The sequence below is a fragment of the Phascolarctos cinereus genome, unplaced genomic scaffold, assembly GCF_003287225.1.
Source record: "Phascolarctos cinereus isolate Bilbo 61053 unplaced genomic scaffold, phaCin_HiC Scaffold_4;HRSCAF=312, whole genome shotgun sequence".
Classification (NCBI taxonomy): Eukaryota; Metazoa; Chordata; class Mammalia; order Diprotodontia; family Phascolarctidae; genus Phascolarctos; species Phascolarctos cinereus.
This window is the reverse complement of record NW_027555847.1, coordinates 334914811-334931263: the sequence shown is the minus strand read 5'-3', so window position 1 is coordinate 334931263 and position 16453 is coordinate 334914811. Positions and strand designations below refer to the sequence as shown.

The 16453-nt window shown below is 39.4% G+C and overlaps 1 protein-coding gene across 2 annotated transcripts in view; it reads left to right on the top strand.

Annotated features, from left to right (window-relative positions):
• LOC110202752 (ras-related protein Rab-3C) overlaps positions 1-15619 on the top strand; it is a 352324-nt gene extending 336705 nt beyond the window's left edge. For both annotated transcript variants that reach the window (XM_078153192.1, XM_078153191.1), the window contains exon 5: positions 5887-15619. In XM_078153192.1, coding sequence (XP_078009318.1) covers positions 5887-6074 — 188 coding nt within the window. In that variant the 3' untranslated portion in view covers positions 6075-15619. The remainder of the gene's footprint in view (positions 1-5886) is intronic.
• Positions 15620-16453: the final 834 nt, after the last annotated feature.

Below are 16453 nucleotides of genomic sequence, written 5' to 3'. Positions count from 1 at the left end.
CCTTCTTTCCTTCCTTCCTCCCTCCCTCCCTCCCTCCCTTCCTTCTTTTCTTCTTCCTCCCTTCCTCCCTCTCTACCTTCCTTCTTTCCTTCCTTCCATGAAGCACTCTAGTTTTCACTGGAGAACCCTGTGGCTTAGGGAGGTTCAATGACTTGTCCAGGGTCATGGAGCTTCTATGGGAGGATTTGAATTTAACTTCCTTTCTCCAAGCCCAGCACTCTATCTACCACACACCATTTAGTTGCCTGTAATGTTATAGATGTGAATTTCCCTGAGAGCTAAGAGTATTAGCTAAAGTAGTCTCAGAAAATATCTGGACTCACCCTCTTTGAGGTTTTGAAAGATTCTTATCTGCCTAGGAGGTTTAGGTACATATAGGCCTTCCTAAAGACAGAGGGATAAGCTGGATACTTTCTCATGATCCCTTCTAAACCTATAAATTCAGGAGTCTTGGGAATACGTCATTCCTTGTGTTCACATGACTGCAGCTGTTATCATGCATCATGATCAAATCCAGCCTGTCTTGCCTCTCCAGGACCTGCTGAATTATACCGGTTGCTTGAAAAGGATGAAGGATCACCTTTACGGTTCTGCTGTTTTGCTTCTCGCCTTTGACTCCTGGGGCAGCTGACACATTTTTTAAGGGAAATTGTATGCCCTGACTATGTGCTAAGAGCCAAACGTTCAGTGAAAGTGAAGCAGGAGACCAATGACAGAGCCCTCTCTGGAATTCCTCCAAGGGCCATTTAGGAAGTGTAAGAGCTCCAGGCCTACCTACTGAAATTCTCTGACCATGGAGGGGTGGGAAGGAGACTGAGGCAAACCAGAATGAAGTCACAGAGGGTCTAGGAAGGAAACTGTAAGAAAGAATGGTCTCGTGTGTTTCTGGTGATTGGAGAGAATTTCTATGCTTAATGGAAAACAAATATTCATGCTAAAACTGTTAATACCAGAGGACACATTACAAGAAACATCTGGTGTAAGCTGGGGGCCAGTCAAGCAAACTCATCATCAGCAGTCCTAATTTAAATCTACTCTGAGTTTTCTGGGCTTGGGGGGCATCTATGGTCTGGGGCTACTTGCTTGACCTTGCTGAGACCAATAATAGCTAGCATTTATTTTTTTTTTAATTTTATTAATTTATTTTGATTTATCAACAATCACTTCCATATGCTTTTGAGTTGAAAATTTTTCTCCCCCACCCTCCCCAAGACGGCGCACAATCTGATATAGGCTTTACATTTACATTCCTATTAAACATATTTTCACATTAGTGAAGTTGTAAGTAAAAATTAAAACCAGTAAGAGGAACCATCAGAATGATGAAACAAAACTCAACAGAAGGCAAAAATAAGTGATAGTGATTCGACTTCCATAGTTCTTTCTTTGGATGTGGACAGCATTTTCCATCCCGAGGCTTCTGGAGATGCCTTAGATCCTTGTAATGCTGAGAAGGGTTCAGTTTAACAATATTAGTCATTGCATAACGTGGCTGTTATTGTGTACAAAGTTCTCTCGGTTCTGCTCACTTCACTCAGCATCAGACCATATGAGTCTTTCCAGGTTTTTCTGAAGTCAGCCTGTTCATCATTTCTTATAGCACAATAGTATTCCATTACATTCATATACCATAACTTGCTCAGCCATTCCCCAATTGATGGGCATCCTCTCAATTTCCAATTCTTTGCCACCACAAAAAGAGCTGAATAGCTAGCATTTATACAGAGCTTTAAGATTGGCAAAGCACTTTACAAATAATATATAATTTTGTCCTCCCAACAACCCTAGGAGATAGATCCTATGATTTTTCCCATTTTACATATATGGAAACTGAGGCAGACAGATGTTACTTGACTTACTGACTTAAAAGTCTTATAAATTGCTGATTGTTGCCACTGTAGCTTGTGTGTGCATGTGTACATTGTGAAGAGTAGGGAATCTCAGAATTATCAAGTATTCTTCATAATTCCTAATGAAATGCTAGGGACAGATTGGCACAGGGGAACTTGGGGTTGGATACCATATCTGCCACCTTTCCATCTATGTGACCTTTAGCAAGCATTTAACCACACTTGGCCTTAGTTACCTTATATGTGAAATGAGATTAAAATAGAGAATCTCTAAGTGCCCTTTGAGGTTTAAATCTATGATTTTATGAAGTAACTTCCATACTCCTCTCCACTTTATAAATGAGGAAACTGCCCTAAGACCCTACAGTGAGTAAGTTGAAAGATTAGTAGCTGTAAGGATATATTGTTTTTCTAGAAGTCCACAAATGTGTATGAATAAGAAAAGATGTTGGTATGTGTTTTTAGGTGGTTTCATGAAGGTCCTCATTTTCTAAATCAATGATGTCAAACTCAAATAGATATGGGCCCCATATTGACTTAGAAAACCACAAGTTAACATTATTTATGCTGTATTATATTTTTACTTATTTTGTTTAAAATTTCTTAATTACATTTTAATCTGGTTAATTAAGGAGAATATGTGACAGTTATATAATTAATTATATCTGGTTCCACTCAGGAGTTTTTGACTCAGAGTCTGACATCTCTGCTCTGGATGGAGATGCTCTGTGGGCATGGAATTAAACTGTGCCCAGATTAATGCTAACATTATAGTGGGAGAGGTCACTGCACTTCTATCCAGGATCTACACAAAAGCTGATTTTTTTTTCATCCTCTATTCCTTACTTTCATGAGAGAGACCAAGAAGAGCTAAACAAACTGATATCAATGAATTGTTATGATTATTGTTATTTAAAGTGGAGTAGGCTGCTAGTGTCTGCCTAATCTGCTACTACATTTTCTACATCTGTAGCAGTGGGGATTGACCGTGCACTAATCAGGGCCCTGAAATCTGTGCTCTGCCCAAGGGGCTGAATTTCTCTGTATTTGTGGTACTTGTCCTTCAGCAATATAGAAACAAAAGACAACATTTAGATTTTTTTTGAATGGTTAAAATAGGAAGCTTAAAATATATAATATGTCCTTATTTTTAAAAAAGTGTAAATAATTTAAGTAGTGCACTAGGGTAAGTTCTTCCCCTTCCTACTGCTCCTCTCTCTCCACATTGCTTCACATGTTCCAAGGTATCTGTGCCCCCTATACTGGGCGATATCTGGCCCCTTTCTCCCACTTCTGGCCCACAGAAGATGTTGCTAGCCCCGGATGCAACAGTTCCTAGTTTTAGCTATGCTGATTGATGCTCATACTAATCTTACACTGCCTTCTAAATCAAATGATTAAATTGTGCCCAATATTATTTTAGTGTCATGTGTTTTACTGTAATTGAATTATCTGAAATCTGTGACCTTATTTTGTAGCTCAGACTATCCAGTCAAACAGAATATCCTATTTCTCAATCATTCTGGATAAATGTCAGTTTCCTATAATATATTTGAAATTCACCGCAACCAAAACAGACACTCAGAGAAGAAAAGCTGGACAGTGGGTGTCTGTCTTGTTAGTGACTTTTGACATTTGGGTCTATTGAAATAATTTTCTCTGAGGCTTATAACTTGGCAACTGTGGTCCAGAAATTCCCCCTGCAGAATAGCCTATGTGCCAGTTACTACTAATTAGAAGGAGGGTGTGTCTACTATATTTAGAAATATCATTTATCTGAACCTATTTATTTTTTTTAAAAAATCTGCCTCTTCTGACAGTTGCCGAAGACCAGATTCTGCAAACACTTTCTCGGACCCCAATAATAGAGTACATCCATGACTCATGAAATACAGAATAAGGATGCTTGCCTGATTAAATGTGGAGCTTCTGAAATGAGTTGTTCAGTAAAAATGACAACTCTTGAGAAATGCTTTCCTCTGTTTTGCAGCACCGTTTCAGAAAATAACATAACTTCCATTTATAGAACTCCTCAAAAAGGTCTTTCACATACATCTCATTTGATTCTTTCAGAAAAGGCATTATCATAGGCCTAGTTTATAGATTAAAAAGAGCTTGAGCATCAAAGATGGTCATGCAACTAATAAGCAGTGGCAGAGAGTCTGAGCTCAAATCTAGGTCTTCCTGATGGAATGGAAATGACCTTGGATTTGGAGAGAGAGAACCTAGACTTGAACTTCAGCTTTTCCACTTAAAGCCTGTTCGCCTTGGGGCAAGCTCTCAGGGTCTCTATCACTAATTCTAGTAGTGTCTTTACTGTACCATGCTGTCTCTTATAAAAAGGGCTTTCTTCTGAAGGCAAAGCTGAATGTACTTTTACTTAGTGGTTTTGGCCTCCAGATGGAGAAATATGGTTACAAGAGTTAATCATTTTGAATCTCAGCTTCTCTGAGATAGGCCAGATGTGACTACACAGATTTATAGAGTGTGAAATCCAGAACAGATTAGAATAGCAATTTTGTGTTCATTCCCAAACATCCTAAATCAGCACCCCCTGACTGGACCAGAGCAATCTCTGACTGTTCTAGTGAGAAGGTTGCCATGGCAACTGAGTTGTAAGCTTAGCCAACAGAAGCTGAATCCAAACACAACAGACTAGGAGGATTGCATACAGGGCAACTTGCCAGATCTGTTTCTACACAGGTACAATGAAACATCAGAGCTGTAGATTATCAGCTGGAGCGCCAGCAAAATCACAATCAAGCCTGTTTCCAGGCATATGCAAAACACCACCCATTGTTTGACTTCAGTGACTCTGGAAAAATAAGCACTAAGGGATAGGTACACACATCAGGGCTGCTGCCTCACTGCCCCTAGACAGTTCACTGGAGTCCAAACTCCAGAAGTCAATTCTATAGCAGGTAGTGCCACCTGGTGTCCATCTAGCTGCTGGTTTGCATATTATATAGGTTGTGAAGAAGGTGGTAGGCACTCTGTCACCATGACATAGTAGACACAGGTTCCACTTATTCTGAGCTGTGCTTGTGATTCTGATACTTGGGTAACAGAGTCAGAATGGATAGAATGCTGAAGATCTGCCTCAGATACTTAATAGCTGTGTGACTCTGGGCAAATCATTTGACCTTTCATTTCCTCATCTGTAAAATGGAGATAATAAATAGTACCTACCTTTCAGGGGATGTCATGAGGATCAAATGAATTAACACATGTAAAGCACTTTGTAAATTTAAAGCATTATATAAATAAAGCTATTACAATGACTCTGAGTCTCCATTTTGTCATCAGGAAAATGGTCATTGGGTTTACCTCACAGGGCTGCTGTAAAATCCAAAGGGGATGATGGCATATGAAGCTCTTGCAAACTATATGAATGCCATATAGATTTCAATTATTGTTGCTATTACCTGAGGTTATTATTAAAATGGGCACCTGCTGGATATGGAAGCTGAGGAAAACACCATAGAACAAACATTCAAGAAGAGTTAATACCAGATAGTACCAGAGAAAAACAAAGAGCAAGACATTCTGAGTCAAAGCAGATAAGGGCTGTCAAAAGCAAAAGATGAGAATAGTCAAGAAATGCCCAGCATCCTAGCCCTGGAAAGGGGTCCAAGTGGCTGCTATGAGAGAAGAGAGGGAAGAAAAGTCTAGGAAATAGCTAGAGTTGAAGGAAGTTCATGTTTGTTTTAATAAAATGTTTCAAAGAAATAGAAATAGAGCTCTAATTGCCATTCATCACCTTTGGCATAAATGGTTATGTAAAATAAAAAAGGCCTTGAGACATTCCACTTAGCATTTTACTCTTCACTGGCAGCCTGAAGGCACTCAGACATTTGGCATATCTTGTTCAGCCCACCCCATCCCCATCCCTGAAAAGCCAGACAATCAAGTTCAGGTTATCCTGGGGGGCGGGGTGTGGGAGGTGAAATGGAGAAGCCTCATGCAAAGGGCCTGAATTGTGGTCCAGTCCAGACATGTGCAATGAGCATGTTGTGTTTCTGTATTTCTTCTCCAGGGTTTGAATTTTTTGAAACAAGTGCCAAGGACAACATAAATGTCAAGCAGACATTTGAGCGCCTCGTGGATATCATCTGTGACAAAATGTCAGAAAGTTTGGAGACAGATCCTGCCATCGCGGCTGGAAAGCAGAATACAAGACTCAAAGAATCCCCACCACCACAGCAGCCCAACTGTGGCTGTTAATGGAGCCGCTGGCCAAGGCAGCACTAGTGCGTTCTATTGCCAAAAAACAGCATCCGTAAATGGTCTATTAGCCTTTATTTATACTGTCTATTAATTTATTTGAGGGAAGTCCTTGATGTCAATGGGTGATATGTGCATACAGCTCTTTGGAAATTTCCTGTGTCAATACGTGGCAAATACATGATCTTAAATTTGTAAGGATTATCCATTTATCAACCTCTGATATCTGCATGTGAATAGTTGTTTGTTCGTCTTCTGAGTCTTTTACTTTTTTTTTTAAGGTTATACTAGATTCATCTGGTGCCATGACGTCAGACTATAATTTTACTGCTGCTTCTGATTGCTTCATCAAATTCAAATTATGCTGCTCATGATCACTCTGTGGGGCAATGATAGGGTATCCTTGGTGGGGGTGGGGAGAGTAGAAAAGAAGGCAACAAAGCCTCTGTGTTTTGTTTGCTTTCCTCTTGACTAAAAATCAATTCTGAAATATTACTGGTAATTAAGGAGACAGTCACTGGGGCTGGTTATCTTACGTATTAAGCAATGTGTCCATTTTTCACTGATATTAAAACTAAGGGGAATATTGATTCTAAAGAAATACAAATATTATTTCCATAACCCTCAGGTGTTGTATGAGGTTCAGTGGTTAACCTGGCAGAAAATTGAATTTAAATAACTATTTGTTTCTTGTTGTTGTTAAAACAGCTACTGCTACAACAAAATGAAACATGCCACCTTTGCTTAAAACGAGGCTAAACCATGGCAACTGTTTCTACTGGTTTTATGCATCACTCTGAATGATTGGGTCACTGGGTAAATGGAGGCATGATTATGGAATTCCATAGCTCTGCAGAAAGCACTTTGACTGAGACAAGGTGAATTGTTGAGGCCTCCGATGTGTTAGACAAAACTACCCTTCCTTTCCCTCTCCCCTCCCATTTCCCCTCACCCAATCTGGAACAAACCCATTCATCTGGGCCTGGGTCAACTCAGTCAGCATTCAGGTCAAGCAGTTCTGACTGTAGGATCAGTGAGAGCTTGAGGGCACAAGGATTAAGGTTCGAGTTTTGTCTTCCGATCTGGGAAAACCTTTTCTCTGCCTTCTTACCGCTTGTTTCTATGGTTGTCTCAGAAGTCTTTTTGTTTGGGGAGGACATGTTTAGGTGGTTTCTGAAACCAATCTGGGCCTTCCCTTCAAGATGATTTGGGTGATGCAAACATGGCTTCCAAGAGATGAAACAGAGCTTACCTCTGCCTTCAAGGCCTGGATGTTTGGAATACTGGCACCCCACCTTATCTCCATCTTCATACCATGGGGCTTCACAAACCAAAAAAAAAAAGTGTTAATTAACTAAAAGATCTTGAAGACATTCTCTAGAGCTCAGTTTTGTGCATATTGTTTCACAAATATTTTGAAGGAAGAAGAGGAGCCAAATGCCTAGATCCCTACTCCCAAGTGTCCCAGATTTTTTGAAGATGTAGATGTTAATGGCCTACAACCCACTGTGTTAAGTATAACAATTCCATATCTCATTGTGCTTGCTTATTGACAACTAGGATCTGTGAGGGATATAGGAAGACAGGACCCTTATTAAGGGTTTGGAAGACAGTTCTATTAGGGAGCTTGCAATTTGTTTAGTTTTGCCACCTGAGGAGGTGATTATTAACCTAGGATATGTGGGATTCTTTACAGAGTGAAAGGATTCTTTGCTTTTACTGTGGAATCATACCCAGCATGAATTTCAAAATCAGAGACCCTTCCTCTGACAGGGTTTCATGGGTGTGTGTGAGTGTGTGTGTGTGTGTGTGTGTGTGTGTGTGTGTGTGTGTGGTCCAGAAAAGCCATAGATAGAAGAAAAACTGGCCACAGTTTTTTTTTCCTGAAAGGGCTCAGAAAACATTTAAAAAAACTCACGTCATCTAGAATTGGGTCTTATAATTCAGTTGAAAATCAAAGGTTATGGATAACCAGAGTTAAAAGTTAGAAATATTTTTTACTTCACTGATTTCTGCATCAGCAGTTTATTATGCCCTTAATTAATGGTAATGTCTCCATTTGACAACCTGCAAGGTATCTCTGGACCATAAAGAAACATTTGCTTTTCACTGTTTTATATAGCAATGATTGTTTTTGAATGCTTTGAACTCTTCAAGGTGAAGAGAAAGCTAGTTTGGGAATACAACAGGTAGGTTTGCAACTGCATGACCAGGTTTCTCAACATCAGAATCACAGTACTTATTAACAGCTGCATTTGTGTGTGACTTGCTAGATATTGCTGGACAGTTGAAAAAAAATAGTTCCTGGCCTTGAGTTACTTTTACAATCTATGAAATAACAAAAATAAGACATGCTTTTTTTTTTACCTTTAAATACAAAAGAATTAGAGATGGCATTTTAGACAGACATTTTGGAGGGACCATTTCCTCTGCATTAAAATGAGAGAGTAAAGGGCACAGCATCAGGCTCATAGTAGACACCTTATAAATGTTTGCTGAATACATGATATCGTAAAGGAAAATGGTCCAGTTTTCCCGTTTTGGATGTCCCCTTCCCTGCAAACAAAATACCAAATGTCAATGGAAACAGACTCCCTCTTGGAGCAGGTAGTCAGGAGTGAGATGCCCTGTGTCTATACCATGCTAAACATCACATGTGTGAGTTTAGAGGCCTGGGTACCTGCAGTCTGTCTCTTTACTAAGGAGCGTTTGACCTTGCTACTATAGATGCAACTACTACTACCCACTTTCATTCAGCTGTGAATTTCCCAAACACGGATGGATTCTGAGCTATTCTTTCTCACCTTCCATTATGCAGCTCAAATCCCAGGGTAGATTCAGTTTTTTATAGTTGAATGGAAAGTGTCAAGAGCTGGTTGGCACCGCCCTGAAATGAGTTGCAAAACCCATGAGAAATGCCGGATTGTGGTTATTTTAGTGGTTTTTTTTCTTTTACTCCTGGTCTTATCCAGAGGTCCTGGCTTTAAAACCAAACACAACACATGGAGAAACTGGCTTGAAGTGAATTGAGTGAGTTTCTATAAACAATGTCCTACGTTTTATGTAATATATGATTTTCTATCCCCATGGTTTTATAATCTAGTTCTCTCCTTTTTACCCCAGAGAGTGTTAACTGTTCACTTAACTTGACTTATTTAGGGAAATAACTTGATGTGTGTACATATATTCCTTAGTTGCCAGAAACTTAGGTAATGTCAGCTACAGAACTGTTGGACATTTGTATCTCAGAGACTATTAAGGACAGTCACTTGGGAGGTATAGCATATTTGGGGCCTGTGGATAGCTACTGGCACAGCCTCAGTTCACATCCTTTCCTGCCATGTGTATTGATGTTAGCATGTCATAGAAGTCCTCATGTTGGAGACTAGAAGACCTGAATTCAAATCTTGCCTCTTGACATGTACTGATTAAGTGACCTAGTAAATCATTTAACTCCTCAACATCCTAGGCAACTCTCTCAAACCATCAGTTGCAGAGAAGGTGCCAATATGCATTGGAAAAGGCAGTTTCCTCACCCAGGAATTCCCTTTACCAATGAAATCACTCATCTAGTCCCTATACCTATGTAAATACATTAGACAGATACTTTTTACTTTATTCCAAGCCTCAATTGTTTACCTGTAAGGGAGAGAATGAGGATAAGAACATGTATGCAAAATAACTTGAATTTAAATTGGAAAAGACTCTAAACTCCTCAGAAAAGTCTGCTGTTGCACTGTTAGGTAGAGGTAGGGTTTTTTTAGACCTCTTCTGACCCTCCCCTCACCCCAAAGTAAAGTAAAATAAAATAAAATATATGCAACCCAACTATGAGAAAGCAATGCTGCCAAACAGTAATTTTTTTTTAAAGAATGCTATGCCTGCTTTTATATACTTCAGTCCTGGCTTTCATTTTCTGCTCATCACCTCTGGGATGAGTCAGACCACACTTCACAAGTGAATCTACCTAATTCTCTCCATCCCCCTCCAAAAGAGAGACAGAGACAGACAAACAGAGAGCTAGAGACAGACAGACAAAGCTCAAGTATTTCAGAAATATATTTCTAAGAGCCTGAATACTGATCTAGTGAATATGCAGGACTGGACATCTACTACCTAATCATCTCATCAAATAACCACATGTATGGAGATCTCAGCACTGCTGTGTTCAAGCCTGGATGGGTCTGAAGGTACATGAGATATTTTCTTCAACTAAGTTTTAAGATGATAATGAAGCTTGTCTTCTGTAGACATTAAACAAGATTTGCTTTGAGCCGGCTCAACTGATCCCTCCCTAGTCTACCCAAAAGATTCATCTTGCTGCCACTGCTCTTTCTCTGAACAACCTCTACTTCCCTGATGGATTTTTAAGGCATCAGGATTAAAGGGTTTTCAGAAAAATGGTCCACTTCCTATGAATTCCTTTCTGCTGCAACATCATTAGGCATATGTATCAGTGTTGCGATTTTTATTTTTAAAGGAAACTGAGTGTGCCTTCCTTTGTGAACAAATGATAGCATTAACATATGGTAAATGTGGAATGCAACAGCTATAAAATTACCACCTAATTACATGGGAGACCAATAATTAGAATACACCAATATATATTTTTATGTTTTACCTTTATGCAGATAATTTGTAGACGTTTTAGTCAGAGTATTACCTTGCCTTTTACTTGGGGTGTGTGTGTGTGTGTGTGTGTGTGTTATGTATACACATGTGTATTGTGGGGGTACCTATTTAAATCTCTGGAACTTGTTACATAACTTTGTAAATGAAGTCCATTCCTCATGCTCATTCCACTCACCCGACTTGGGTCCTATGCTTCAAGTTGAACTTTCATAAAGTAACATCTCCTGCAGACAATCATTACCAAACCCTGGCTCATTACCTAGTGCTTTATCCCAGGGTAGGTGTCTTAGTGCATGATCATAATATAGTATGCAGTCATCGTATGCTAGACAGAAATGCTGCAACATGAGTTTAATCAAGCCAGCAGCATTTGTGTGACTACAGCACCCATTTATTAGAAAGATATCTGAGCCCTAACAAACTAAGGTAGCAACCCCATGCATAGAACCATAATCCAAGTTGCATTGTAAAAGTCCTCATAGTCCCCAAAGTCCCTTTGTGTGCACGCATGTTGATATTTCTAGATCTGAAAGGGCTTTCCCTGTGTGCATGACTATTGATTGAAGCTCTGCTCCAATTAGAGTGTAGAATATGATACTGCTTGAACAACCAAATCTCAAAAGCCTTTTCAACCAGACATTAGGAAGATCAAGTCTTTGTTCAGCTCTGCCTACCCAGGTGCAACACACCTTATTTAATTTAGAGAGAGAGCATTATGGAGTTTCTGGTGAGCACAGGCTTTTGGTATTGGGTCCAGCATTGAGACTGATTTTGATTTCAGGTAGACTTCTGGGCAGCCAAGTCTAAATCACAGCCCAGGATTGGATTAGGACATTGGAGAGATGAGGAAGCAGATGGCCCTAACACCCCATATTAAGCATCCCAGGCTTCAGGACCTCCCACTCCCCCAGGAGAAAATTTATGCCTTTCTGCCTGGTGGGCTCATCTAACTCTGCCCACCCCACTTATCCTCCTCCTTTCAATGTTAAGTGATGGTTCTCCCTAGAAAACTTCAAAAGAAATATTTCAAAGTGAGAATCAAAAGATCTGTTCCTTGAAAAAAATTAAAGATTCCCTTTTCAACCACCTTCCCCACTTTAAAAAATAGAAACAATTCTATGAAGGGTAGTTACAGTGAAAAAGAGGGGATAACTTCAAGTTCTTCTCAATCCATAAAAGATCCATTACATTCCTACTACAATTTCTTCTTTAAGCAAAACAGATAAATGTGGCTTGTCTCTTGTTGCTGACTTAATAGGGAGGGGAGGGCAGCTTTAGCTTCAGGGTTAAACTATGCAAAGACCAGTCAGTTTTCATTTAACTGAAATGCTGCCTGGGACAGGACTTCTGTCTAAGTAAAGAACCCTGATGTGGGGCTGCAGCAATGGGTCTCAATTATGGGTTGATTTGATGTGATTATACACAGTGTTCACATGTGCATAACCAACTCCCACTGAGTGCAGAAGGTAGAAGGAAGACAAGGAATGCCAATAATATTCTAGAGAATGCAAGGGAATTTTTTCTGGCCCTCCAATTTATGTTTTAAAATGAACATTTTTTTCAGGGCACAAAATTCAAATTACATTTACATCTTATTAGCACCTATTCATTTCCAGAAAACATGGAAATTTATTAGTAAAATGAATTTGAGGGATTATCTGTGCATTTAATTAATAAATGTAATCCTTGCTTGCCACTATTGCTGATAATTCAGAGTTAGTTGTAGTCCTCTTCCACCCACCCCAAACTTCTCAATTCCTGATTTTTGTCAAACTGGGACCCTCTTGGGTCAAGTCCGCAGGCCCTAGGAATGCTGCTCTTAGAGACAGCATGAGCAGATGGTCTGCGGTTTGCACACAGATACCTGGCATTTCAGAGGAGAGAATGTGTCCTAATGTTGTCTAGCAGTTTTCATGTCATGAAAACAAAATCTGGTAATCACTTGCTGTTTCACTGAATGGCTTGCCACAGGTAGTCCCCCTGTCCCTGTGAATGAATGTGGAACAAAAACTGTTTGTCCTATAATTCCTGTTAATATATTGTTGTCAGACGTGATGTGCTACTTTTTGAATTGTCAGAACGTGCAACTATTTAATGGTGTTTGTGGAACTGAAGTGTCTTAAATGTTGCATGAAATATGTTATAAAAATAAATTTGTTTTCTATTTTTCAACACCTCTAAATTGAGGGTTCATGGGCCAATAAGTGCAATATTTAATGACTTACTCAGTGTATATAAACTAGTGTGAAAGGATGAATTCTAATGAATGCTTGGGGTGTGATTGCTGGTTGAGTGACTGATACAAAAGATTTATTGTAGTTGTGTATGTCTAGTGGTGTGTTTTATACAGAAAATACTTTTATTGGTGTTCCATGAGACTTCCATGCCTCACCTCAACTATTCTTCCTATAGAAGGCAAAACTTTCCCAGGTGCACATCAGTTTTATCTTTTACATTTGTGGGTATTCTTTTCCAAACAGAATGACAGTAGAATGCTGTTTTTGTTGAGTAGGGTTTTTTTGGGGGGAGGGGGGGAACAGGGGAAGAGGAGTAACTGTGAAGGTTTGTTTTTTCCCCCTAAGCCCAAAGTTGTCCTTTAGTTTCTGGTTGGATGATGCAAATTATTGATAAATACTAAATCCAGTGACCCAGGAAAAATTAAATACTGCTCTTCAGGGAAGGAGAAACTTGGTCTTTGAATGACTGATGACATACTTTGTCTTCTAAGAATTTTTACTATTACAATTATTTTTGTTTTCACGGTTACAATTATTCAATAATATGGTAGGTTCCCCCTCCCCACCCTGCTCAACACACACACTAGGAACCTTGGACAGAGCATTCTCTTAGATGGTATGGGGTATAATCACTGTCATTCATTGTCCACACTAATGAAAACTTGAGACTCAGAGCATCTTTAAATATTTTGGAAGGTAGTCGATAACCACTGTCCCTACTCATTCACCTTTGGTTTTCCATATCTTAGCTAGCTTCTCAGCTTTTGGCCTGGAGTTTCATTAAAGAGCAAAGAGAGCCACTCTGTTTACAAATAACTCATTTACAGAATAACGAATTGCCCGTAATTTAGTTACCTGGAGTACAAATGCAAAGTACACCAACTACCTTAAACTCTTATTTCCCTTATGCTACTTCAGTCCTAAGAAATGAATAAATCAGATCTTTGTGCAATACTTCTAGTCAACACAATAAGTCCCATTAAAGGAAATTTGGTGTAGTGGATAGAGTAGCCTCAGGGTCAGGAAGACCTGAGTTCAAGTCCCACTTCTGATGCACACTAACTAGTGGCCCTGGGCTTTCTGTAGCCCAGGAAACTTTCTAAGACTGTAAGTCCCAGATGAATGGCTATTCTGTACCCATGGAGGGAGTTTCCACTCTGGGAGTTTCTCACATGGATAAGATTGCAGATCTAGACTCCCCTCTTCCCCTAAAAAAAAAAAAATGATGTCTTATGCTCTTCAGAACAGTAGTAAATTTTCTGTGATACACTGAAACTATTGCAGGATAAGTTGTTTCTCCTTTGATCCATAAACATCTCTAAACAATTATACCTTGTGTTTTCCCTGACACATCATAAAATGGGAACCTAAAGGCAGCAAATTGCTTTAAACCATGTTGGCCAATCCCAAGGATTAGCCAAACCACTGTGAAATTGTTCCTTGCATTTTGTACCTAGTCCTCAACTGCACTGAATAAAGTGTACACAAAATAAAAGATAATAGGAAACTTGTACCCCATCCTACCCCCTACGCCCTGAAAAAAAAAAGTAGAGAATCTTAGGAATAGACAGGTTCTTATTTTAAAGATGCAGACAAAGAATTTAATAGACTACATAAATTTATTCAGCACCTACTACTTGTTCAGCACAGTATCCAGCATTATGGAACAGCAAAGCATAAAATATGGTCTGGGACATCAAATTTACAATTAAGTTGGAAAGTCAAGAATTATGGCTACAATGACACTTAGCACACAATACAAGATAGTAGCTAGTACAGACCACAAGTGTGTAGGCTGTGAGGAGTCCATTAGGGATAGAATACTGAGGAACAGCTTCATGCAGACAGCAGGATGATCCAGGCTTTGAATGAGTGGAGATAGCTAGGGAGATAGAAGGGAGAAGTGTTCTAAGTAGTAGAAGTAAGCAAAGTCTTACAGTCATAGCAGAAGTGATCCAATTGGCTTTCTAAAGAATCCTTGAATTATCTATTCAGTTTAACTGTCTCAGCTGACCCAGTGAATTCAATAGGAAGGAAATCTTACCATTCTAGTCTACAAGGTAGGCCCAGTGGCTGGCAGAAAATGTGGACTGCTTCCAAACAAGTCTTTAAGCATGGCAGCAAATGGCTTTCTTCCCTTGCTAATGCAATTATCCAAGAGATCCAAGGTAATATGACTTAGACAAGCATATTATGGTATCCATTATTTGACTATAATGCTGTATGACTATGAAATGGGGAAAGGGGGTAGGCTAAGACCAAATGGCTCCTTTTACAGCACTTTCAGTTTCTTGTCAAAGATGGATTTTTCTGAATTGTTTTTAAGAAAATGTTATACTACTCACTTCTAATATATGTGTGGTGGTTGTGATCCAACTCTTACTACTGCCATATAGTGATTGTGATTTTAAATTGTGAGTTTAAACACACTGCTGAGTAGCAAATGTCATGGCTCTTCTTATGTCCACAGGAATTCTTGTCTGGATGTAAATCAATGAGATTTCTTCACATGTGGAGTTTTAATTCTTTGTTGAAATTAGTTCTGTAAAAACTGTGTGTGCTACATTGGGTGTTCAGTTTGTTTGTGAATTCTGTAGAACAAAATGTCTTTTGTTCATTGGATTTATTTTATTTTTTGGAGATGACAATAAATATCTGAGAGACTATATTCCTGAACTTTCTAGTCTTGGTCGATTGCTTTTTTTCTGCACATGGCCATTTTTTGCAGGCCTCAACCCCAGAAAGAAAGTGGTGCTTCCTGACATCATCTTCCTGTGGTCCTGCACACACCATTGAAGTTCAAAGGAGACCTAGGGTCACAGGTAAAAAAGGAAGAAAATTTTAGATAAGAAACATAGGGAAAATGGAAGAGGGGAGTAGACAGAATGGTGGATCCCACCATTATCTTGACATAACATCTCATAACTGCAACTTTGCATGGCCAATTTGCTCTGCTCAGAAAGCCCTATACTTCAGAGCTCCCAAGTCCCCAGCTGATAAGAGCATTAAGTCAGGGCTGCCATGGTGAGACTGTGTCCATGTGTCCATGTGTCCATGGAAGTTGAAGATTGGCTCTGATGCTTCATCTTGACACTCATTTACGCAGCCAGTAATGCTCTCAACCATCTTCTCTCTTTCCATGACCATTCTTACATGCATGCACATGCGCACACACATAGCATTAGATAAAAGTTGTTGTATGGATGGCCTTGTTCGAGATGACACACTGGCTGATTCACTGATAAGCAGATGGACAGGTTCTCCCTGGGTTCTTATGTCAGTGCTTTATTGAGCACTCTCTAAAAAACTCCTAGAATGATGAGACCAAGCCAGAGGAGACCTGCCTCTGACACTTAGAATATAGATTCAAGAGTTAGTCCAACACTTTTATTTTGCAGATGAGAAAACTGAATCTTGGAAAGGTGAAATGACTTGCCCAAAGTTACATGGTAAAAGCCAAAGCTGAGATTTGAACCCAGATCCTCTAACTAAAGACCCAGCAATCTTTCC